The sequence below is a fragment of the Anguilla rostrata genome, chromosome 7 (genome assembly GCF_018555375.3).
Source record: "Anguilla rostrata isolate EN2019 chromosome 7, ASM1855537v3, whole genome shotgun sequence".
Taxonomy (NCBI): Eukaryota; Metazoa; Chordata; class Actinopteri; order Anguilliformes; family Anguillidae; genus Anguilla; species Anguilla rostrata.
In genome coordinates, this window is record NC_057939.1 from 44,975,973 (window position 1) to 45,002,366 (window position 26,394).

Consider the following 26,394-nt stretch of genomic DNA (forward strand, 5'->3'; position numbering starts at 1 on the left):
CCGGGCGGTTGAAGTCGGACCGTTTTGGAGTGAGCGGCTTTATGGCACCGCCCCCGCCCTCCCTCTAACCCCCCCCCCCACCCCAAGTTTCCTGGTTTCCTGGCACTCTTAAGCTCTCTCAGCTGGAGGAATAGCCCAGTCTTCCTCGCCAACCAGACTGAAAATTGGAGCCCTGGAGAGAACACTAAAGGGGTGGGGGTGGGGGGTCGGGGGTCCTTATGTTTGCTTGAAAATTGGCGCTCTCATTTGAGTCTTCAGTCTAGGTCTCCTCTGCCCCCCCCCCCCCAGCTTTGAAGCGGCAGAAATATCGATCATTCCTATTTTCAACGAGCCGTCTGACCGGCTGCAAAAAAACCCCCCTATTTACTTCAAAGACCCCCCCCCCCGGCCCTGAGAAACGCCCGCCCGCCTGCCCGGCCATTCATTCTGATCACAGAGATCGCCGTCTCTTTACGAGCGCTTACCGGGCCGGCTTGAATCGCGGCCGCCCGTCCGTCACGCCTTCCCTTTCACGGCTGCGGTTAGCGCCTCCGAAGCCAGGCCGCTAACGCGACGCTTTCATTTCGCCTCGGCGTCGTCGTCCTCGCCGTCTGGCCTTGCGAAGTCAATGCGAGCGAAGACGAGCATGTTCTCGCCCCCGCTCTTCCTCTTTACGGGGAACCGAAGGGGTTTCGAAGGTCTCGCCACAGACACTTCTTCTTTTTTTCAATTAGAAGAATCAAGTGAATGTTTGAAAGGGTAGGGCGAAGTCAAGTCCACGCAGCGCTTGCTTTTCTGTCTGATACGCATGTCTAAATGCATTAGAAATTTGACCCTTTCTTTCCACAACCTTCCTCTGTAGTTATTGGTGAGTTGGGAATGAGTGGTCATTTTTTCCACAATGACCTTCTCAATGTTCATTCTGTGCATCCCTTCATCTTTCTTTTCTGTGGCTTAAAGTAAAAATAAAACGTCTCCAAAAGTGTCATTTCCTGTTCTCAGATCAGCTGGACTTGTGCCAGTTCTCTCATTGGTAAATCTGGCTTGTCTGTATTTGAATTCGCTGTATCGAAGGTAAATGAAAAAATGCCTGAAGCGGAGTGCGCTGGCAGCAGTTTCTCCTCCTTTCTGTGTAGAAGTATTGCGTTTAGCAGTAAAGGACCGTGTATATCACAAGGTCAGCACAGATTTTTCCTTACAATAAGTGGAAATGCACGAAGCCCTCCTGTACCTTTTAAATCAGCGGGGTGGGAATCGCGCACAGAGCCGCACTCACGGTGCCAGGAAGCCGCGGCGCTCCGTCCGAGATTCCATTTGCAGACACGACTTCGGGGAGAGCGTTTGACGCACAACGCTCCGGGGGAGGGGGAAAAAAAAATCATTTTGTCTTGGTGCCAGACCAGGTGCTTGTTTTCGTCTGAATTGACATCAGCGCTGGAGCGCGTCGGCCGAGAACGGGCCGATCGGCAGATTGCTGCCGATTAATTGGCCCCGGCTCCCCGAGCGCGCTCTCTCTCTCTCTCGCTCTCTCTCCCTCCCTTTCTCTCTCTCTCTCTCTCTCTGCCTCTCTCTCTCTCTCTCTCTCGTCTCTCTCTCTCGCTCACTCGCCTCTCTCTCTCTCTCTCCCTCTCTCTACTCTCTCTCTCTCTCTCTCTCACTCTCTCTCTCTCTCTCTCTCTCTCTCGCTCTCTCACTCTCTCTCTCTCTCTCTCCCCTCTCTCTATCTTCCCCTCTCTCTCTTTCTCTAACTCTCTCTCCTCTCTCGCTCTCTCTCTCTCTCTCTGTCTCTCTCCCCCTCTCTCTAGCTCTCTCTCTCTCTCTCTCTGTCTCTCTCCCCCTCTCTCTAGCTCTCTCTCTCTCTCTCTCTCTCTCCCCTCTCTCTAGCTCTCTCTCTCTCTCTCTCTCTCTCTCTCCCCCTCTCTCTAGCTCTCTCTCTCTCTCTCTCTCTCGTTCCTGACAGCGTTAATAGCGCGGAGCGTTCAGGAGGCCGAACGGCGCGGAGCTACGCGATCCCGCGAGCGGTAAAACGGTCGCGGTCTCGGTCCGCGGGTCTCGCGGGCAGGAGACGGACGCGCCCGTCACCTCACGGGCCGTCAGACCGCAAGAGCCGAAGGTGCCGCTCGCCCGCGTTCCGTCGGCCGATCGATGAGTTGGCCCCCGGTTAGGCTTCCCGCTCTGGCGCGAAAAACGGTCCTCTTCCCGATTTCGATCTCAGAGTGTGAGAGCTGAAGGGAGGACGAGGTCGGCCATTTTGGCTTCCGTGCCCACTTAGTGGATTAAGGGAGCCTCAAGGCCCCATTTGAGCTACATGTTCTGAAGCTACAGTAAAATTAGAGTTGGTCCAGGTGCAAAGAGGACGGTCCAGCATCGTTGCTGGAATACCACCTTTTGTCCAGGCAGCAAGGCCTTTCAGATGGATATGGGACGCTTACCACGATGAAGGGTTCATAAATATTCTTTAGAGGGTAGAGTGATACAAGCCCTTCTCAAATCACCATATCTTTTGTAATATTCCAAAAAGCCCCACTGTGGCTCGGTTGCTGGTTGTGCCGCTAGTCGCATAGCACCAAAAAACGTGGCGAATCTGAGCACTTTTTTGTGACAATTTAAACAGCATTAACACAGGAACAGGTTAATTCGCAGATTTTCTGAACTACATCCAGCTAATTAAGAAATGTTTTATTTATGTCCGGTATGCTTTAACGTGTGTTCAGCTATACTTAAAGGTGAGACATACTTAAAGGACTCCTTACATCCTTATTGTTAAAATAACTTCACGTTTTCAGATGATTACAGAAATTAAGCGCTGCATAATATCCAACCCCTTACTGGCGAAAACGTTATTTTGGAACAGCGTAAATTGCGTGTATTCCCTGTGCGACGGTGTATTTATTGAGGCAATAAAATCGCAGGAGGTAATTTGCCAGTGAGGACCGTCCCACGTTGTTGCCGGCGTGTTTAGGTTTAATAATGGAGATGATCGTAATATCAGCACGGGACCCGGATGGGAGTTTGAGCCAGTTCCCCCAGGGTTCCCTGCAGCCTGGAAGTGTTCAGCCGCAGATTGGTTTTAATTTACCTAAGCGGTTATTGATTACAGCTGCCATAGAGTTAAGCGCACCGGTGACACTGTAGATTATTTTGATCAAGCTCCGTGGCAGTTTGCAAAGCCTTCTCAGTCACTTATTGATGCGTTAAAAAAAAAAAAGAAGAAGAAGATTGAAATCATCTTCCCTGGGAAGATTAATTATTATTCATGTAGATTTTGCTGCCAACTGCCTGTTGTTCTGTTTTGCATTTAGTTGAGCCAGCTCCACACACTTGGTGAGAAAATGAGCTGGGGGAAGAGGGAAAAAAAAAAATTAATTGGCTGAAAAATGCTTCCAGGTCTTCAGAATGCACGAGCGTGGGCAAGGCCACAGGCAATTAGTCTGTGTGAACTCGTTTTGTTTTTTTCTTCTGACCAATGTGCTTATGCTGGAGTTGAGTGCTGTCAGTTGTGTGAGGGGGCCCTGGGGAGGAGTTAGCCAGTTGGTGCATGCTGGGTATCTCGCGATCGTCGTCGTTTGGCTGGGGTGTCGGATGCGGCTTGTGCGAGTTCACAGGGCTACCGTTCGAACCCGTCGCCGCCCCCCGTCTGCCTGACTGCCAGGGACGCTGCCACTGGGCCCAGCTCCAGCCTACCGGCCACATGCAGCTGGGGTTTTTTTTTTTTGGGGATGTTTTGAGGTCATCAGACTTGGCGGCGCTCGCTGCAAACCCAAAACCGCGCATCAGCGATTCGTCGAAGCGGACAGTCTTTTATTTCTCTCAGCCCAGAGGAATCGACACAAATACAGGCCAATTTCACGCGATTAAAAAAAACAAGAGCGTACGTGCGGACGCGAGCTGAGGTTTGCGCTGGCGAGATGTTTCAGTCCGCCCTTTTCGGGACCGTCGGAAGTTGGCGTGCGTTTTAATTGGCCGTTTCCATTATCTGAGCCTGTTGCCTTTCAGCATTTAAAATGAACCGGAGCTCATTGAAAATGACTGCGTTTCCATTGCCCTCAGAAACGCCGTCCCCGCATATGTTTTCCACCGCGAAATCACACCGCCGTTCGTTGGCCGCTATTAGAAACCGGGCCCCCAGGAACGCACCGATCGGTGTGCGCGCCGAACATCTGCGCCGGCTAATGGCCGACTGACCTCCGCCAGCCGGTGGGCGGTGATGCGATTTCCCCCCCCGAAACCCTCCCGCGCACCTGTTCCGGTCGCTTCCGGCGGTTAGCCTATTTATATCTGGGTTCGCTCGCACGCCCGCGACCGAGAGCACTGTGCGTGGGCGTCACCAAACCCAACCTCGTCGAAGACGCCGGTCGACACTGTTGCGACCGCGCGGCGAAACGTGCGGTAACACAAGGACGCCGCCCAACGCTACGCCCAGGCTTCAATGTGTCGAGAGTGCCGACACGCTCTTTCGCGTGTGTTTATTATTAGAGCGCAGGGCCCCGAAAGACCGACGGTTGTTCATAAAAAATCTCTCGCGCTTCGCTGCCTGATCTCCGGCTCAGTCGCCGTCGGGGAGACGCTGGCTCTTCCCTGGACGGCGCGTTTATTAACCTGATTGCGGAAGCGTCGTTTCTTAGGTAGGGGCCACCGCCAGCTTCTCTTTATAACCCCGATCTGTGGCAGTGCCTCCCAAGTGGATGCTCACAGGCCAACGGGGCCTCTGCGGTTCCTGCAAGGCTGTCCTGCTGCTCTTCTGCGTGCTTCACCGTCCAGGCCTTTCCAAGCTTCGCTTTCGCTGCTGCGACAGCGTCCGAGTCCTCTTCTTTCTTTATGCGCCCAGTGCGTCGCCATAAATAAATGGCGGGTGACCGCACGTCCTCGCAGTTCTGCCCCCCCCCCCTCGACTCTCTGTTGCGTTGACAACGCCTTTCCACGGAATTGTTTGCTGCAGGTGCATTCCACTTTGCTCTTTAATGAAAATAAACGGTCCCTTTCATCATCATCGTCAGTCAGGGCTCCCAGAGCAGAGCGTCTCCTGGGTGTATCATCCAGAGGTACGGGGCGAGTTCGGTGGGACGGGACGGGACGTCTTTTCACGGGACGGCAGGTTTGAGGGCGGTGGGCACCTCAGACGTTCCCCTGTGACTGCAGGCCAGGGTCAGCTGTGCAGCAAACACCGCAGTCTGTTGACTATGTCTGCCAGAGAGGGTACTTTGTTCGGTGGTTTGCAAGGATGTCTGAACCCCTTTGAGACAAGGCACACATTTAGTTGGCATTTTGTCGATTGCAGGCCCCCCCCCCCCCCCATTCCACCACCTCTGTTGATTTCCACCTTGAGTTGTTGTCGAGGTGTAATGTGGAACGTGTCAAACACTCCCCCACCCATACCCCCCGAAGAAGTGTTTACCAGACATCCTGAGCCTTGGGGTTTCTGAGGCCCGGTTGCAGTCGATGCAGAGAAATCAGCCTCCATTGAAAAGTGGGGGGCGATGGTAATAAGTCAATGGAAAGTGCTCTTACAGTATCGCCGAGCCTGCTTGCCTGGCTGAACCCCCGGATTTCTCCTCCCGCCTCCTCTCCCCCCCCCGATTCAGCCCTGTGCGTTTGAGTATTGTACGTATAAAACCCTGAAATCAGCTCTTTGGTAGTCATGCATAATTAAGGACTTTCACACTGGGGAACTGGATCTTCACAGCCTGTAACTATCTTAAGCATCGCTAACAGCCCCGGTCTCCTGTGCATTCTGCAGGGGCTGTGGTGGCTGTCGAGAGCTGTGCGCTACGTAGCCTGCGCACACATAAAATAGCTGCGCGGGAGAGTGTAGCAGATCAGAGCTCGAAGAGATATCTTGGTCTTAAAAGAAGCAAAAACTGGTGTCTTCAGTAAAACCGAGCGCTATGGGCGCGGTCTTGGTATTTGTTCGCGCCAGCCAGTGGTTGTGTTATTTATTTTGTGTGCGCTGAAAGGCTTTGCACATCCTGAGGTGTCTTAGTCAGTCAGGCCCTTTGTGATTATGCTAGGCTAGTTCAAAATGGGTTGGAAAAAAAAAAAACTAATTCTCTCCATACATTCTCATGGCATATATTCAGTTTAAGTATTCGTATAACGTATTTACAGTGTTGCTCGAATGCATTAAATTGCGAATTGCCTCATACTAGCTGATGCATTAAGATGGTCTATATAAGTTTGAGACAGCCTGAATTAAGTGCTTATTCTTCCTAACCTAAATGCTTGGTTTCTTAAAGTTAATGCACTTAGTTTTTTTTTTTTTTTGGGGGGGGGAGGTTACGGTAAGTACTCCAGGTGCTTGGAAATTCAGTAAGGGAAAATTTTAAAATAAAATGTATCTATCGATTCTCCTTGCGACTTTCCCAAAGCCAGCAATCTTTTAAATCTTCGGCCTATTAAAAATTAATGTTTCGGCTATATATTACCGATCAATATATATATGTATTTTCCCAATTTGATGCATCAGTGCATTTGTCTGTGCCCCGTCTGCACTATAAAAGTCTTCTGGTCTGGGGATAGAGGATGATTTCTCCGGTACTAGGCTGCCCACGGCAACGTGTCTGTAAGCGCTACTACTCCTTCCTGACAGGAACTAACACTATGACGCCAAATGCACTTGGCCTGAACCTAAATTAGAGGACGCGATGCGTAGAAAACACGCTTCCGTTAACAAGAGTGTCAGAACGTACAAGCTAAACTCTCGACAGATTTAGCGAAACGTGGCACGCCGTTTTCGACCGGCGTGGTTCCGTACTCTGAGTTCGCACCGATGATTAACCCTGTCGGTGGAGTAACCCCGCCCCTCACCGCCTCTGTCCGTACCTCAGCGGGGGCTCAATTTGATGGCCTGAGTTTCACAGGGGTCTAATGGGTTTAAATTTAGCTTCTGTCTCTGGTGGCGATCGATCATGCCTGAAGGATTTCTGTTGCAAAACGCGAAAGGAATTTTCCTCAAACACTCTGCAAAGCTTTTGGACCCCACCGTTCATATGTGTGTGTGGAATTACACTCATGAGTGATGCAACTGCAAATATACGCAGAGCTTTACAGAACTGAGGCTGTGCTTGAAAGTAGTGGAGGCGGCACAGAGTACCAGTGCTTATGAGCACTGAATACAGGATAGTGTTTGCTCTTATGACTGTGACCCTGATGCTGGATAGTGTTTGCTCTTATGACTGTGACCCTGATGCTGGATAGTGTTTGCTCTTATGACTGTGACCCTGATGCTGGATAGTGTTTGCTCTTATGACTGTGACAGGATAGGTTTGTTTATGACTGTGACTGATCGGATAGTGTTTGCTCTTATGACTGTGACCCTGATGCTGGATAGTGTTTGCTCTTATGACTGTGACCCTGATGCTGGATAGTGTTTGCTCTTATGACTGTGAATACAGGATAGTGTTTGCTCTTATGACTGTGACCCTGATGCTGGATAGTGTTTGCTCTTATGACTGTGACTGATCGGATAGTGTTTGCTCTATGACTGTGACCCTGATGCTGGATAGTGTTTGCTCTTATGACTGTGAATACAGGATAGTGTTTGCTCTTATGACTGTGACCCTGATGCTGGATAGTGTTTGCTCTTATGACTGTGACTGGATGCTGGATAGAGTTTGCTCTTGTGACTGTGACTGAATACAGGATAGTGTTTGCTCTTGCTCTTATAACTGTGATTAAATACAGGATAGTGTTTGCTCTTATGACTGTGACTGAATACAGGATAGTGTTTGCTCTTGCTCTTATAACTGTGACTAAATTCAGGGTAGTGTTTTTCTCTTATGACTGTGACTGAGTGTAGGATAGTGTTTGCTCTTATGACTGTGACTGAGTGTAGGATAGTGTTTGCTCTTATGACTGTGACTGAATACAGGATAGTGTTTGCTCTTGTGACTGTGACTGAATACAGGATAGTGTTTGCTCTCATGACTGTGACTGAGTGTAGGATAGTGTTTGCTCTTATGACTGTGACTGAATACAGGATAGTGTTTGCTCTTATGACTGTGACCCTGATGCTAGATAGCATTTGCTCTTATGACTGTGACTGAGTGTAGGATAGTGTTTGCTCTTATGACTGTGACTGAATACAGGATAGTGTTTGCTCTTATGACTGTGACTGAACGCAGGTAGCATTTGCTCTTGCTCTTATAACTGTGATTAAATGCAGGGTAGCGTTTGCTCTTATGACTGTGACTAAATGCAGGTAGCATTTGCTCTTGCTCTTATAACTGTGATTAAATGCAGGGTAGCGTTTGCTCTCATGACTGTGACTGAACGCGCTCATCCGTGGCGAGCGAGAGATGAAGAGCGGCAGAGGGCAGCTCCTCTGATCAGCGAGGTTGCCGGAGCGACGCCTCCTCTTCAGGCGGTACATCGCACCTTTCGCACGTTGCGTCGCGCTACGTTTATTTGGCAGATGCTGCTATCCAGAGCAAAGTAGAATAAACGCCCACGTGTCCACGCGCATGGACACGCGTGTGCTCCTTCATCCACACACGTGCCTTTCCCTGCGCCCTGTTCTCCACACGCGTGTGCTCGTTCATCCACACGTGCCTTTTCCTGCGCTCTGTTCTCCACACGCGTGCCGTCAGTCAGGCAGACGTTCTGCCTGCCCACCGACTGGATTAGTCCTGCCCTTTTAAAACCTATGTGTGTATATATATATATATTTTATTTTATTTATTTATTTTTTTGAAAGGGAAATGGGCGCTTTCATTGGCCGAGCCTGCGGAAGGCCAGATAACCTCCCTCTGGAGAAGAAGGGGCTTTTAAGTTGTAAACGAAGGCCCCGCAGCAGGAGCGGCTCCGAAAGGGCGTCGCCTCCTTCAGCGACGGTTTGGCTTCCGGAGAAGAAGAAGGAAAATAAATAAATAAATAAAAACGCGGTCGAATCCGCGAGCTCGCGGTCTCTCTCCCGCGCCCCCGCCGCGCCGGCCCCGGCGCTAACGAAAACATCCTGGCTTTCCGCGGCGCTGCCGGAGTCTCCATACCCCCGCTCCGGTATCTGCTCGTGAGCATTCCCCCCTGGAAGTAGGACCCAGAGGTTCCTGTTATTGCGATGCAGCGCTGCTCTGGCGAAGCTTTTATATACCGAGTGGTTCGTTTCCTACCTGGGGGCGCTTCAGACGGCGCGAGAGAGAGGCTGATTAATCTAAACGAGCTGCGTCCTGTATGACACACGCGCGTTCGTCAGCCGGCGTGACGGAAAAGCAGGCGTCTCTGTCGCTCTGTTTCATAGGGCGTTTTCCCCGTGATGTCATCGCAACAACGTGGCGCTTCCGCGCGGGAAAACGGCATGAATGTCACAGCCGAGCCGTTGAGGGCTGAAGTCGCGGCCTGTACGGTTGTCGCGGTATTGAAGCGCTCAAACCGTTAAAAGATGGCACCGAAGTACAGTCGTGTTCATTAAAGTTTAATTACAAGACTTGGCTTGGTTCAGGTGATTCAGAACGACACGGGTCGATAAGATGATAAACTGTAGATAATGATACTGCAGCAAACCTTGTTTGGATGCAGATAGGAGTACGTTCTGTATCCCCTCTGCCAAGAAGCCATCGCCAGGTGAAGAAGATTATTATTTTTGGCGGAGGCTGGCGTTCGCCAAGCCCTTTTTGCTCCCTCCCTTGTTCCTTGCTTGTTCCTAATTGGAGTCATGCCGTCGTGATGTTTTACATTATTAACGAGGAATAACAAAAGCTTTCACCGGGAAAGAACTAACTAGATAAGCAGTGTCTACGTCTGTTTGTTGTTTTTTATCTATTCACTGTTAAGTCATCGCAATAAAAAAGCCATTTTATTCACTCCTGCTGTCTGAGCTGCTTTCTGTTAATGCCAATCTCTTGACCAAACAGAGTTTGTTGTGAAACTTAATTCAGCGTGATGCATGATTCAGGTTTGTCTTGCCGACTTTTGATTTGGCTTTGAACTTTCCGTTTTCCACAACTTGTGGTTTAGTTTCTGCAGTCATGTCCACTCTTACACTCTTATGACCCTGCTGATTTCACCTCCCTGTCTGATTGAATCAATAAAAAATGAAAAATGCACCTCTTTCACCGGGAATCATTTCTCATGTAAGCACATGAGGTGTGAGCTGGCTGATAAAATGTTCTGGCATGTGAATATGGGGCCCAGTGGGTATAGTTGTTTCTGACATAATTGGGCCTTAATGTGGCCAGTTGGCGTTAAATGTGTCAAACTATGAATAATTAGCAGCTTTTTATAATTCAGAGCTTGTGATAACAGTTGGAATGAAAAGCAGCGTACACAATGGGTTTCCCAGTTTGAGTCTGGGTTGGGTTGAGCATACACAGTGGGTCCTCTGGTTTAAGTCTGGGTTGGGTTGAGCATTCACTCTGGGTCCTCGAGTCAAGTCTTGGTTGGGTTGAGCATGCTCAGTAGATCCCCCAGAAGTCCGGGTTGGGTTGAGCATGCTCAGTACATCCCCCAAAAGTCTAGGTTGGGTTGAGCATACACAGTGGGTCCCCCAGTTTAAGTCTGGGTTGGGTTGAGCATACACAGTGGATAGCCCAAAAGTCTGGGTTGGGTTGAGCATTCACTGTGGGTCCCCCAGTTTGAGTCTGGGTTGGGCATACGCAGTGGGTTCCCCAGTTTAAGTATGGGTTGGGTTGAGCATACACAGTGGATAGCCCAAAAGTCTGGCTTGGGTTGAGCATACACAGTGGGTCCCCCAGTTTAAGTATGGGTTGGGTTGAGCATACACCGTGGATAGCCCAAAAGTCTAGGTTGGGTTGAGCATTCACAGTGGGTCCCCCAGTCTAAGTCTGGGTTGGGTTGAGCATACACAGTGGGTCCCCCAGACAAGTCTGGGTTGGGTTGAGCATTCACTGTGGGTTCCCCAGCCAAGTCTGGGTTGGGTTGAGCATTCACTGTGGGTCCCCCAGTTTGAGTCTGGGTTGGGTTGAGCATTCACTGTGGGTCCCCCAGTTTGAGTCTGGGTTGGGCATATGCAGTGGGTCCCCCAGTTTAAGTATGGGTTGGGTTGAGCATACACCGTGGATAGCCCAAAGGTCTAGGTTGGGTTGAGCATACACAGTGGGTCCCCCAGTTTAAGTCTGGGTTGGGTTGAGCATACACCGTGGATAGCCCAAAGGTCTAGGTTGGGTTGAGCATACACAGTGGGTCCCCCAGTTTAAGTCTGGGTTGGGGTGCTGTGCGATGCTGCCGGCCCAGACCGACGCTGACACTGTCGAGACGGAGGGCTGCGTTGTCACGGGAACCGAGGCTTTAATCTCGGGGGAATTATTCCCGTCACAGGGAACGCCGCTGAGGTCGCGCCGGGCCGGCAGGGCCAGCTGCAGCCGCGCGCCGTGACGCCGCCAGCGCCCAGCGGGTGGGTAAATGGGTACGGGGGGCCCCGCTGCGCCAGCCGCGCGGGGGGGCGGGGCTGCGACTCGCGACTGTCGCAGCGAGAGTTTGGCTGCGCTCAAAACCCGAGCCCATCTCGCCGGGATGTCGGAACGGAAAGGAAAAGGAAAAAACAGAGGTTCGCGGGAAAGGGAAGGGGGATGGGCGTAGGTTCTGGGGGGGGGGCCTCCAAGATGACCCGCCCTGGAATTCGACCAACTCCCTTCCCAGAAGCCGCTAAAACAATGAACCCGAGCCGCCGCCCCTCAACGTTAATGCGGAAGTCAGGCGGTGCAGCGTTTCGAGGTTCCGACGCGCCGGTTCGTATTTCTCTGCAGTCAGCTGATTTTGTTTCAGCTTCGTGGCGGAGGGCCGAACCCCGCTCGCCGGGTCACGTCTGGGATTAGACGCGTCCGCTGTGCCCCCGAAACGGGGTGCTCTCGCACGGTGGCTCAGGTGAACAGAAGCGATGCAGAAATGAATAGCTGTGCTGTGATCACAAGAGTGTTACGATGGTCTCCGCCTTCAGGGGAAAGGCGGGGGGCCTCTGTCTCCTGAAGCGAGCGTTTGGTAGAGCGTCGGGCGTTTGGTAGAGCGCCGAGCGTTTGGTAGAGCGTCGGGCGCTCGTGCCTGTTAGTCGGCGCTGGCGCTTTATCCTGCAGAGGGCGCTAGAGCTAGGTGTGCTCTGAAACAGTTTGGTGGGATAGCGCACTGAATGGATCGTCCAGCCCGGCATTATGGGAAATCTGTGTGCATGCAAGCGTGTGTGCACGTGTGTGTGTGTGTGTGTGTGAACGCACGTGTATGTGCTTGCATGTGCGTGCGTATGTGTGCGTGTGTGTGTATGCGCGTATGTGTGTGTTCACGTGCACGTGTGTGTGTGTGACTGGGATGCATGTGTGTGGGCGCGTTTGTGTGCACGTGTATGTGTGTGGCTGGCACGTATGCGTGTGGGCGCGTTTGTGTGCATGTGTGCGTTCTGTATTCTGGACACACGTGCCTGAAGAGCTCCCTCTGGAATATAGTTTCCCAGAGTGATATAGAGGCCCTTGTAAAGTGGACACCATGTCGGGAGCAATCGATGGAGTAGAAAAATCCGAGAACGTGACATTGACCTGCACTGGGAGAAAACGGTACAGCCACCTTAGTATTTCTCCTCGTCTGACTGCATGATGAACTTGAGCATTGATCTGCCTGAAGTGTCCACGCATCCTGTGCAGTCCATTAGTTCTCTCTTGCGAACACACCAGTTTGGCATTCCTGTTTATTAAAACATTATTCATAATCTTTTTTTTTTCTCCCACATTTTAATGCCCCTGTAAATACAACAGATTTGAATTTACTGCTTCTCTCGGACAGAAGAAGCTGTGTTCTGCTTATTACGATGAAGCAAACGTTCAGGCAGTTCAGTGAAATACTACCGGCCAATTCCCTCCACAGATGTATACATGCAACCCGGACAGTAAATTTTGGAGCTTCAGATTAATTTGGTTCTGGACACTCATTATTGGGAAATGAACACCAGGGCAGTGCTTCATTTGGGCTCTCTACATCTGTGGCTCTCAGTGCAGTTATGAGTGAATGCGATGGCAGTTCAGTTGCATTTTAGTCATTTGAATCTTACGCGCGCCTGAGGTAAAAATAAAATGTGTTTTGCACAGTGACTCTAGCAGGATTATCCCATCTCACCTCTCCATGGCTTTGCCGTACTGGTCATGTTTAAAGTGTTTAAAATAATAAGCTAATATTGAATATATAGGCACAGTGTGAAGTAGGGTAGATCTACCCTAACAGGGGAACCTTACGGAGTGCAGGTCTGCCCGGAGGAGTCGTGTCATCCCGGGTGCTGATGCATTGTGGGACGGGCTGTGACAGAAGGGTGGTGAAATATAGCAACCCTGTGTGTTTTTTTTTTTGTTTGTTTTTTTTGAAGGAATCAAAAACTCTGCAAACGTGGCGAGCTGGCACTGGGCTTGGACAGTAACTCAGACGCCGAACATGGGATCGAGTGGTTCTCATAGCGAAGCTATGGCAGTGCTTTTCATTTTGACATTTTAGGCTCGCTAAAACCATGAGCTATGTTTGTTTTCTGATTTTGAACATTTTGGATAATTCCATGGACTTTGTCCGTCCTACCAGAATTTCCACCTTAGTGGAGATTTGTGTAGAGCTCTTCCATGGCCTCTTCTCCGAGACACGACCTGCGCCGACGTAGGGCCAAGGTTAGGATGCCCGAACTTTGAGCGTGATTAAACTCCGTCTTACATTACATTACATTACAGGCATTTAGCAGACGCTCTTATCCAGAGCGACTTACACAGTTTTTTTACTGCATTTTACATTGTATCCATTTATACAGCTGGATGAAGCAATGCAGGTTAAGTACCTTGCTCAAGGGTACAACGGCAGTGTCCTTACCCGGGAATCGAACCTGCGACCTTTCGGTTACAAGCCCAGTTCCTTACCCACTGTGCTGCACTCCGTCTTCTTCGTTATGAATTCATAACATCTCCCCCCTCCGTCTTCAGCATCCGCGTCCGTTCGTTCTCTGCCTCGCGTGCATTTTTAATGGCTTATTGAGCAAGGCCCCCCTCCGCGTCGCTTCATTAAGCAGGAAAACATCTTTTAGGACCGGCGACGCTGTCAATCGCCCCGGGCTCCGCCCTCCGAAGGGTCTCGGACCGCGGATAACGGAGGGTTTTAACGGGAGCGATTAAGCAGCTGTTCCGAAAATTAAACGCCCTTTAAAAAAAAAAAAAAAAAAGCCCAAGATAAAGTCAATTATGTTCAGAAGAAGGGTTTCCATCCGGTGTTGTGCTTCGGCGTAGAGCGGCTGCTTGATGAATCGGCGCCGGAGGAATAATCGCAGGCAATTGGAACCGCGTTCGCCCCGTACCTCCGCGCTCTCTCCGAAAACGAACGTCAGGCGCTGCTTAATTTCTGCACGCGGGGAGATTTCAGGCTTTATGTGCACGCTGTAAAAATGCAGGCCGTTTGAGGAATTAGGGCTTTTGTACTGCAATGTGTGCGAGGCACTTTATTTGCTTGAAAGCGTAAAAAAAAAACATTTCTATCCCATTAAGATTTAATGGAAAATAATGTATTTGAATTTGAATATTCAAATGTTGGATTGTGGTGGAACCATTTGGAATGCAGGATGCTGAATTTCATCTGCGCTGCTCGCTTAGATTGCCACCTAGGTGCCACATTGGGCCGGTGGCCGATTTTCGAGGCTCCGTGTTTTTAATGCAGCCTCGCCCCCTGCTGGTCATAGCTTTAAACTACAAGCAGCTCTCCAGGAAAGTGAGAGTTCATCACTGCGTTCTTTGCAATTCATTTAGGCCTTCTGTACCGACGCATGACGCTGCTTGATTTTGTGTTTGTTTTCATTATCAGTCTCAGTCGCTTACAAAATTTGTTTTGAGTGGTGATATTCCGGAATACATGTGTATCAATATCATTAACTTGTTTACTGATGCTAGGCATGCATTAGTGCCTAAGGTGCAGAATGCTTTGCTGTATTATCTGCTGAAATTCATACACTATTTGTGAGAGTTAACTTGTTTAGGTCACGCTCAGCTGAAGTTTTTTTTCATACTTGTGTGTATGTGGCCAATGAAATGTGGCCTTCTTGGACGGCGAGTAGGCCAGTTGCCGCTGGCTGCTGTACGATCAGGGCAAAGTCCCGCGCACAAGCTATTCGTGGAAAGCACTCTTTGTGGGGGAAAGGAACTGGCCATCTTACCCTCTCAAGGTTAATCCTGTTTATTTCAGTAGCCTGTGTGTTAATTACATAGTGCTGGCCGAATCTGCGGGGGCCCAGATGATGCCTTGCGATGATTCCTGGAGCGCTAGCAGTGCCGGCGTCGAACCGATTTTATGAATTATTTAGGCCGGTCGTTTCTGAGCCGTCCCTCAGACGCCGCGGCGGTCCATCACGCCGTTTATTCGTTTGGCGAAAAGGGAAGCTCCAGCGGGAACGCGGCTGATTCGCGCGAGCGCGCGCGCGGCTCCACGTCGCGGTAAAGCAGAGCTCTGAGGATTGTAATGGACCCTTTCTCATCAACGGCACATTAAGCCCAAGCCCTAACGCGCTCCGGAGACCTCATCACTTCTCTCCTCTTCATTATATTTCACCCCCCCACCACCCCCCACCTCGCTTGAGATATTAGCGAGCTCCAGACCCCGCGGCACCTTCCGGCCCCCCCGAACCCTGTCGAGGGGAAGCGCCGCCGCGAAGCGCTATCGGAGAACGCGTAGCCTCGTCGGGCCGAGCGGAGGGGAGCCGGGGTGATCGATTCCTGGAGAATCGCTTGATGAGCTGTGCCTCCTCTCTCTGCGAGGTCACTGCCGTCTGCTTGCTGGTGTTTCTGTGTTCTCGGGGGTAGGTGTGTGTTTCTGGGGGGGGAGGGACTGAAAGATAGTGTGTGGCTCTGGGGGGGGTGGGGGGCTCATAGGTACTGTGAGGGAGGGGGGGATGGGCTTATAGGCACTGTGGTTCTGTGGGGCAAGGGGGCTCATAGGGGGTTCATTGTCCTCACACACACACACACACACACATAGAACACACACACTGCATCACACCTCCCAACACTTTGCTTTACGTCAAAAGGAAGCATTATTTTCCTGTGTATAAATTTGAATGGTTAGCTAATGCCTTCACATGAAAGACTGCACAGGGTCTTCAGCGCATAGCCTCGTGCTACGCTGCTGGTCTTAGCGTAAAACAAATTCGGAGTTGAGCGCTCATCTAATGGCACATTCCCGACCGCGCGTCCTTTGGAAAACGTCAGACGGCACGTTGGCGTTCGGCAACACCGCGGAGGTTTTCGCCGAGGTCTCGTCCGCTCGCTGATGGATCGCCCCGGACATCGGCACCCGGGACGGGCCAGACGGCTGGGGGCGGTTTAAAAAACATCAGCCGGGGGCGACGGCGGCCCATCTCAATCTTACTCAGGAGCGGGGGGGGGCGTTTCGCGTCTCTCCATCGATCTGGTCTGGTCTGGTCCTCCAGACTGGCTTTTCTTCTTCTTTTTTTTTTTTCTAAAGCGCTTTCTCGGGTTAATCTGACTGTCGCTAACGTTTAGCCGCTACGTGAACGGAGCGCGACACGGGATTTCTCCACCTTCCGCTCGTGTTGTTTCCTCCCGGGCTGAATTGAATCACCACAAGATGAACCCCCCCCCCCCCTCAGTATTCATTTCATCCCTCTGTTCATCGCATTTTCGTCTTTTTTTTTTTTTTTTTGTGTATTTTTCATAAAATTTCATCTTCTAAAATTTATTTTCGTCAGTTATTTTTTATTAATTAGAGTCTTTTTGTATTTATTTTCGTCTTTTTAATTTTCGTCTGTTTTTTTTTAATTTATTTTCGTCTGTTTCTGGACGGGCCTGCTTTTACGCGGCGGACGCGGTTCTGCCGGACCCGGGTTTTCTCGGACCCCCGGACGCCCCGTCGGCCGACGGCCCCGGGCCCGTCGCGGGCGGCGTCGACGCCTTCGAAACGCGCAGAGCGCCCCTTCGTTCCCCTGCGCCGCGTCCCGTCCGATCCCTAAAAAGAAAATGAATAATGAAAAGACGGTTTGAGGCGCATGAATAAAAGATGGGTTGTTATTGGCAATTAAAAAGCGCTCTCAGGACGGGCCGCAGCCTCTCTCTGAGTAAACAGTGTCAGCGTGGGCCGGGTAATGGAGGGCGTTTGTGGGCTTTTTATTCAAAGGAGTGTAATAACAGCTCTCCCATCCCCCCTCCCTCCCTCTCTCTCCCTCCTCTCCCTCACCCTTGCTCCCTCTCTCTCCCCTCTCTCCTCCCTCTTCCTCCCCTTCTCTCTCTCCCTCTCTCCTCTCTCCTCTCCTCTCCCTCCTCCTGCTCTCCTCTCCTCTCTCTCCTCTCCCCTGTTTCCTCTCTCCCCTCTCATCCCTCTCCCTCCTTCGCTCCCTCTCCTCTCCCTCCTTTGCTTCCCTCTTTCTCTCTTCTCTCCCTCTCCCTCCCACCATCCCTTGCTCCCCTCCCCCTTCTCTCTCTTCTCCCCCTCCCCCCTTACTCTCTCTCTCTCCCTCCCTGTCTCCTCCCCTCTCTCTCCCCCCCCCCCCGTTGCAGAATGCCAAGCCCTTCTCCTCCTCGGACAGCCTAGCGAAGGTGCAGGAGGTCGCAAGCTGGCTTTTGGAAATGAACTCGGATCTGCTGGGGGGGGGCAGGCGGCGCCGGCCGGGGGGGTCGGCGCGCGCTAACGCCTCCTCGGCCCGGGCGCCCCGCGAGCCGGGGGAGGAGGGCGAGGAGGAGGAGCACATGGACCGCGTGCTGGAGGAAGAGCAGCAGCAGCAGCAGCAGAGGCGGTCCGCGGCGGGGCCCGGGGCCAGCGACGGCCCAGAGGCGGCGGCGGCGGCGGCATCGGCGGCGTCGGCACCCGGGGAGGGCGAGGCGAACGGGGAGAACGGGCCGGCGAAAGGGCCGCCGTGGGCGTGGCAGGCCGAGCGGAGGGACGAGGAGGACAACAACAACGAGGAGGACGAGCCCCCCGAGGGGCGGGACGAGGAGGAGGAAGAGGAGGACGAGGAGGGCGGAGAGGAGGACGAGGACGAGGAGGAGGAGGAGATGGACCAGGACAGCGACGACTTCGAGCATTCGGAGGAGAGCGGGCAGGAGGAGGAGGGCGAGGAGGGGGGCCGCCTCCACTCCCCCTCCCTCAGGAACAGCGTCTCCGACCCCAACCACAACATGGAGGTGTCCTCCGAGCAGACTCCTCGAACCCCGGCCTCCCTCTTCAAAACTAAGGTAAGATCGCTGCAGCTCCACCCCATCACCGTCTCACACTCACAATCAGAACCACCATTTTAGCCATGCTGGAGATGATCCGCTATGAGTAGCTTTTAATTTAACTGCCTTTGGCCTGTTAAGACACCCGTTTCCTGCAAAGCCCCCTCTTTTGGTGCAGATTTGTTGGTGTATTCTGAATCCGCCAAGACATCCTCCTCTCCCCTCTGATTCTGCGGTATTTGGCTCCCTCTAGTGTACGAATGGCAGTAAAGTCGGAACGTGTTGCGTTTATGGATTTATGAATATTATTTCCCTTACTGAAAAAACATGTACTCGAAGGAAAAACTCTAGATCTGAATTTTGGTCGCTGTTTCCTACAATCAGATATTTAAGACCATCCTGTCATATCTCCCTTATGAACTGTCCACGACTCCTTTCCATGACCAATGAGTGCCGTTCACAGGCTTGTTTCATGGGCTGGAGGGCCATGGCTTTGAAAACTACACATTAACGTGAGCTACAGGCCGATTGGGCCTGTGGAAAATGAGCTGGGATCGAACAGTCTGCAGGAATGAGGCTCGTGAGTGTGTGACATATCCAGCCCCCTGACCCTGCCGGGGGGGGGAAGAAAGCTCCTCCAGTCACCCTTTATAGAGATCAGCTGCCAGCCCATATGAGTCCTGTCTTAATTAGAGAGGACTAATTAAACCTGGAATAATGACGTTAAAGCCCACTGTCCTCCCTCTCCTAACCTGGCTCCACCCCCGGGTCAACCTTTAAGGCCGGGAGTTTACAGCTGTCTCACCCCTGGGGTAGTAGAATTGTCTGTCCCTGGCATGGTGGTAGAATTTGGGGTGGGGGGGGTTAGTAGGTTTGGGGTCTGGCTTCTGGGGGCTTCTGGACGTCCCGCGCCCCGGGGACCCTGAGAGCTGTGAGCAATTGTTTTTTGGGCGCGCCCCCGAGTGACCTCTGTGGGCTGGCTGGAATGTGTCTGTTGTGCTGAGCGATGTGTCTCTGCGCCCCCTGTAGAGGAGCGCGCCGCTCCCCCTGTGCCCCCCCCACCCGAGCTCCCCTGTGTGGGAGAGCAGCAGATGCAGCTCAGTCAGTGTGTGCAGATGCCCTGTAGAGTAGCTTACTGAGAGAGAGAGAGACCGAGAGAGAGACAGACAGAGAGCGAGAGACAGAGAGTGAGAGACAGAGACAGCAGTCTGCTAGAGAGAGAGAGAGAGAGAGAGAGAGAGAGACACTGTGTAGAGCAGCCTGCTAGAGAGAGACAGAGAGGCACTGGGTATAGCAGTCTGCTGGTGTGTGTGAGAGAGAGGGAGGCGCTGGGTAGGGCAGTCTGCTGGTGAGAGAGGGAGAGCGAGAGAGAGAGAGAGAGAGAGAGGGGGAGGCACTGGGTAGAGCAGTCAGCTGGTGAGAGAGAGAGAGAGAGGCGCTGGGCAGAGCAGTCTGCTGTTGAGAGACAGAGAGAGAAAGAGAGAGAGAGAGGACTGCTCTCTTCGACAGCCACTGGATAGACCCATTTGCCCCTGGAGTTTTAGAGTGAGAAGATATAGAGCAGTGTGATAGTGGAGTCCAGAGAGAGAGAGAGAGAGAGAGGGCGAGTGCACAGACTCTCTCTACTACGGCAGTCTAGAGCGAGGGACAGCAGACGGGCGTCTGACAGAGCGGCTCGGCCCCTCTACATCACTCAGCCAGAGCGCCGCACGCTTGCTGGACTTTGGGTGGCTGCAGGAGAGACCCCCCCCCCACCTCCCATCACCGAAAGATGGGGAACAGAACCATGAAGAGGGTGGCACTGCTCCTGGTGAGTCTCTCTGTTTGTGAGCATGCTGCTGATCCCAGAACAGCGTTAGTTTCCGTTTGACCAGTTGAAGCCTTCTCTAGAATGTGTGCCAGCTGATCTCAGACCTGTACAGAAGTTACAGTAAATGGATTAACGTCGCAAACTGCGCTTATGTGGACCTTTGAGTCCGGGCTAAGCAACAGGTGTCCTTATTCCTCTGTACCCCACCTGGTACATACGGAGGCATGTTTTACCTCAGAGTATCTTTGTGCCTGTGGCATGATCTTGCAGTCAGGCATAATGGCTTTAATTGGATTTGGGGACTTGTCAGCAGTGGGGACTGGAGCATGTGTCGGCTGTGGAAAGCTGTTGAAAGGTCCACCTAATGGACTCTGTAGCACCCAGGGTTTTATAGGCTGGCTTGAACTTCTCTTGGCTCTGAACTCTTGGTGTGTGGTGTGATTAAGGGGAAGTGTGTGTGTGTGTGTGTGCGTGTGTGTGTGTGTATGCATGTGCGTGTGTGTGTATGTGCGTGTCTGTCAGACATCAACAGTTTCTTGATTCCCCTGGAATATTAGCAATGAAATACCTTTAACTTTCCCAAAAAAAAAAAAACGTTTTTCGTCTCCGTGTGTTTTTTGCCCGCCGCGGTACCCGACGCCCGTTCGGGCTTTCCGGCCGCCGCGCCGTTAAATCTCACGGCTCGTTTGGTTCCCGTCCGAAAAACCATTACCGACGACAGCCCGCCGCGATCGTCGGCGGCAGACCTGGAGCCTCTGATCCCCTCGCGTGAGAGACAGCTGTGTTCTGGGCTATAATCTTCCGGAGCGAAGATTTAACCAGCGACACCCCCCCCCGCGCCGTTCTCTCAAAGCGTATTAGCAGTTTACCTTGCGCCGTAAATTACCGTGAAAAAGTATGAGCTTCTTTCATGCAGGAACAATGCGTTTGGAAAAAGAGAGTCTGGGGGAAAGCGTTTAGATGAAACTTTCTGTGATGTTTTAGCGATTTGTCCTTGAACTGCTTTGTGGGGTTTGCGGTATGTCCAGGGACATAGGCTACATTATTACCCGTGTTTTTATTTTTCTCTTGGAACTACATGAATTTTGGTGAGAAGCGACGGAGAAAGTCTTTAGCCACATCCAAATTTCACGGGCAAAGGAAAGTCAAAACCAAACGAGTTATAAATAGGCATGGATTCCTTTGTCCGGGGAGAATTTGGGCTATTCTCAAAGTTTGAAAGTCAGCGCTGACCTTCGCCCCCGTCACTCTCGCTGTGCGAGCCGACCCCCTCCACCCCCCCCCCAGGTCACGTCACTTCTCACGGCCACGGTCTCCCGCAGCTGCCGCACGAGGGGGAACCTCAGGGAACGTTCTGGAGGGCTGGCCGAAAATTCTTAGACCTAGAATTAGCACAACTTTTGTGTTTAAGGCGAATAAAGTTTATTTTTTTATATTTGTGTAATTGGGATGGAGTATCCAAGCATTTTTCTTTCGAGAGGAGTAAAAGGGGGAGGAGTCAGCGTCAAATGCCGTGCGTGCGGTGGGGGTGGGGGAGGGGTAGGAATGTGGAAACTCGCCCAGTTAGGAGCCTGATGAATGCATTTCGGTGGGGTGGGGGGTAGAGGGTGGAGGTGGGGGTGGGTTGCAGCTCGTTGGGGGTGGCAGGGGTCCCGGGCATTCCTGCGGGACAGGCGATCTCGGCGCACTCGGCTACAGGTGCGGCGGACTCTGGCGGCGGGACAGGCCCAAATTAGCCGCTTCCTCCGGGCCGATAACAGACATGCTGTTAACCCTGGGGTACGGCACATGCAGCCTTTTGGAGAAATACTCAGTAGAGAAAAACTGCCTTATCATGTAACGCCTCAATTCTTTATATACTGGGGTATTTTGGGACCTCTTCTGTTTTTGGACCATACCATAATGGTACCATACAAGCATGATGATGATTTTCAACTGGTTTCCATGTTTTCCATATACATGTGTGTGTTTATTGTGTCATGTTTCTGAATACATTGGGTAGGTTATCGCTCATTATGTCTTTAGCTCTCACTGTGTATCCTGTTGGTTTAGGCTCTGTGTTGTGGCCACTTGCATAAGCACAATGATACTTTGGCTTACTTAGTCCGCTTTTGAGGAGTTAGACAGGAAGAGAGTGGTACGGTTGGCGTTTCCCCTCATAGGTTGGGCGGAAGGTGAGACTTCCTGTCCCGCGAGGTGAAGTGAGGAGCGTGAGGGGCGGAGAGCAGGGTTTAGTACGGAGCTGAGATGCACTGTGTAGAGGGCTTGATGGCTCTCTAACTGGTCTAAGAATAGAGAAGTACGTACGGCTCTTCCAACAGGCAGTTTACAGTCTGCTGTTTCCGGGACAATTTCTACCTTAAAATTATGCAAATGGAGAAAGAAAAATGGAATTTGATCCCAAGAAAAACGTATTTTTTGATACGTTCTGTATTTAAATGTGTTAAGAGTGCATTTTTCAGCGATGTCGAGGCATTCCCTAGAAACTGTGGAAAGCTGTTACCTGTGTGGTACAGTATATCACGCCAGGAGGAAGACCTGGCTGTGTGCTAGCGTTTGTGTGCGTTAGCGTGTGTGTGTACGGTTAGCATCTATGTGTACTAGCGTTTGTGTGTGCTGGCGTTTGTGCGCTAGTCTTTGTGTGCTAGCGTTTGTGTGTGTTAGCGTGTGTGTACATTAGCATCGATGTGTACTAGCGTTTTTGTGCGCTGGCGTTTGTGTGCGTTAGTCTTTGTGTGCTAGGGTTTGTCTGCTGGTGTTTCTGTGTGTGTTTGTTCGCTAGTGTTTGTGTGCTAGCGTTTGTGTGCTAGTTTTTCTGTGTGTGTTTGTTCGCTATTGTTTGTGTGCTAACATTTGTGCACTAGCGTCTGTGTGTCCTAGCCTTTGTGTCCGAGCGGCCGCTCTCCCCGTGAATGGGCTGAAAAAGTGAAATGTGCAGCAGTGGCCCTTCGCCCCTCCAAAGAATGCCGCGGACCAGCTGGCCGGGATTAGGCTGCCCATCGGCCGGCCCTCTTTGGCCGAGCGGAGCCTGGCGTCTGGCCCTTTGACTCCCATAATCCGGGGGGGGACAATGGCGCGAGGGTCGCTTTTAGCCGCCGCGCCGCGTGACGCGGGTGAGCGAGCGGACGTGGGCTGCCCCGGAACCCCGCCCGCATCGTGGCGTCCTCCCGAGGCCCGCGCCGCCGCTACCGCCACCCCTCTGAGCTCCTCCCCCCGGAGCTGGAGCCCCTCCTGAGGATGGCCACACCCTTCCGGCTGTGGGATGCCCCTCTGGGGAGACGAGGCTTTTTTATAGGCCCATGAACAGAGTCACCTCCTGCACGCGCTCACAAGCCCGCCTTCTGACCTGTTCATTGTGCACTGAGACGTCAGTATATATCCAGCTGTATAAATGGATGCATTGTAACTGCCATGTAAAAGTTCTGTAAGTCGCTCTGAATAAGAGCATCTGCTAAATGCCTGTAATGTAATGTAATGTCTGTGAAGCCCAAACTGGGTCTTGGGGCCTGGTGGGTTACGGAAATCCTCTTTCGAATTTCGTAAGGCGTGCCGAGCTGTGCAGTTTTCTGCAGCGTTAGCATGTTAAAACACCAATAAGAGCGGGCCACGGATAGCCCGAAGAGGCGGTTCGCTTGTTAGATTTGCCAGCGTTTGTTTAGCTAAGTCTTTGAGCGCTCGACAGACTAATGAATGGTGTCTGTATTTAAAAAAAGGGGGGTAATTGTGTTTCTGGGGTGTGTTTTTTTTTTTTGGCCGGGGAATGTTTGCGCGGAAATCAATGGGCCGTTCCTCTTTCACGGTGCGGCGCATTTCAGTCTCCCTCGTTTCACGTTCCCCGCAGCCTCTGTCGAAGCGGAGCTCGACCGCGTCTCGGTACTGAAGGAAGGGAAACAATTTCACATTTTTTTTAAAAAAGCGTCATTTGGCGTTTTAAATGGCGATAATTGTCACACTGCATTGTTCGCTGTAGTCCGGGATGTCAAAGCATGTGACTGTCACCCGTTGTTCGGTGACAGTGTGGCGTATTAGTCGGTGAGTGTGGCCGTGATAGCAGTGATGCATTGTGGGTAGAAGGCACTTTGCTTCCTGAGAAGATTCAGTAGCGTGAAACAGGAAGGCCTTTTGGGACAGTGCCCTCAGCCAGAGAGCCCCACCCCACCCCTCCCTCGATGCCTGTGGATGGGCCAGCTGTCCAGCCTCTCCACCACAGAGGCTGTCCTGGGCACCCCCCCCCCCCCAACCGTCCTGGGAATGCCGACAGCCCCGAAAAAGGGAGCGACTGAGAGAATGGCTGAGCTGGCTGAGCAGGAAGCTGGGAATGTAGCGAGTGGAGGAGCCTGTCACTAGGAGGGGAGAGATCCGCGTTACAAACGAGCAGAGTGGACGTGTGTGTCCAGCCGAGCCATACGCACACACACACACACACACACACATGCACATTCTCACACACACACACACACACACACACATGCACATTCTCACACACACACACCCACACATGTGCACAGACACGTATGCACGTACATTCTCACACACACACCCACACACCCACACAAACACACAGATGCACACTCACACATGCGCGCAGACACACGCATGCCCGCACACCCGTGTGCACAGAGACACAAACACACACACACTCACAGGTTATTAAAGTGCTAGGTGACAGTATTGGGTTTGTGACTTTAAGGTTTAGCTGGTTCAGTTCCCAGATGGAGCACTGTCGTTGTGCCCCTGAGCGAGGTACTTAAACCACAATTACTTCAATAAAATATCCACTTATATAAATGGATTGTTTGAAAAAAAATAACCCATAAAGAGCTGCTGCTGACAGAAGCACCAATACTCTGCATAAAGAATGAATGCTTAAAGGTAGTGTAGAGTGGCTTCCTCCCTCAGATGTGCCTCTGTCTAGCCCTCCATGTTCTAAGTAGCCCTTTGTGTTCTGACTAGCCCTCCATGTTATATGTGGCCCTTTGTGTTCTGACTAGCCCTCCATGTTATATGTGGCCCTTTGTGTTCTGACTAGCCCTCCATGTTATATGTGGCCCTTTGTGTTCTGACTAGCCCTCCATGTTATATGTGGCCCTTTGTGTTCTGACTAGCCCTCCATGTTATATGTGGCCCTTTGTGTTCTGACTAGCCCTCCATGTTATATGTGGCCCTTTGTGTTCTGACTAGCCCTCCATGTTATATGTGGCCCTTTGTGTTCTGACTAGCCCTCCATGTTATATGTGGCCCTTTGTGTTCTAACTAATGCCCCATGTCCTAACTAGCCCTTCATGTTCTAAATAGCCGTCCATGGTCTAACTAGCCCTGCATGTTCTAACTAGCCCTCTGTGTTCTAAATAGCCGTCCATGTTCTAACTAGAACCTTCATGTTCTAACTAGCCCTCCGTGTTATAACTAGCCCTCCATGTTCTAACTAGCCCTCCATGTTCTAACTAGCCCTCCATGTTCTAACTAGCCCTTCATGTTCTAACTAGCCCTCCGTGTTCTAACTAGCCCTGCATGTTCTAACTAGCCCTCCATGTTATAAATAGCCCTTTGTGTTCTAATTAGACCTCCATGTTCTAACTAGTCCTCCGTGTTCTAATTAGATCTCCATGTGCTAACTAGTCCTCCGTGTTCTAATTAGATCTCCATGTTCTAACTAGTCCTCTGTGTTCTTGGTCAATGGTGTCTGATCGCAAAGAAGAAAGTGGTAGCAGGATGTTATCTGCCTGTGAATGAAGTGTGGAAAACGCTTATTAAAAACACTGATTCCCTGCAGAATTCTCTGGCCGTTTCTTCCTCATGTCTGCGCGCGTCACGGCTTCTGTGAGGGTCTGTTTATCGCTCCGTTCCGCGCTGGCGATCCTCTCCTCCGCTCCCCCGCCGCCGTCTTCGCATTGGGTGGACACAGGCGATTGACGCAGGTTGCCAGGTAACCGCGCGGCTGGAGCGCATGCCGCACGTCCTTAACCCCTGCTGCCCGCTGCTCGCCTGGCGACCCCCCCCCCCGGTGTAACAGTGACTCAGCGCTGTTCCAGCCCGACCCAGCCGCTTTACCGTAGCATGAAGGCGTCGGCTAGCGCAGCGGCAACCAACCCTGTTCCTGGAGATCTACTGTCCTCTCGGTTTTCACTCCAACCCTGGCAAAGCCACACCTCATTCGTCAGCTAGAGATCCTGTTGGGCTGCTATTGAGTACAATCAGGTGTGCCAAATTAGGGTTGAAATGAAAACCTAGAGGATGGCGGATCTCCAGGAACAGGATTGGTTACCACTGAGGTAGCGGAAAGCTCCGTCAGTCCGCTAGGCGCTAATTTTACGGGCTGCAGTTTGAGTCTTCCTCCCTGGCTGCCGGACATACCAAATCGCCTCCTTCACGCCGTTGGAAGGCAGGAGGAGTAGAATGAAGGGGGAGGGGGAGGTCTCGCCTTTTGGGGGGCGAGGGGGTGGAATTTAATCGGTCACCACTTCAGCAGCAGGGCTGCAGGAATGGATGGAC

At 51.8% G+C, this 26,394-nt stretch overlaps 1 protein-coding gene across 2 annotated transcripts in view; it reads left to right on the top strand.

The window, feature by feature from the left end:
- Positions 1-26,394, top strand: part of LOC135259819 (F-box/WD repeat-containing protein 7) — a 144,106-nt gene that overhangs the window by 36,670 nt on the left and 81,042 nt on the right. For both annotated transcript variants that reach the window (XM_064344586.1, XM_064344587.1), the window contains exon 3: positions 17,436-18,110. In XM_064344586.1, coding sequence (XP_064200656.1) covers positions 17,505-18,110 — 606 coding nt within the window. In that variant the 5' untranslated portion in view covers positions 17,436-17,504. The remainder of the gene's footprint in view (positions 1-17,435; positions 18,111-26,394) is intronic.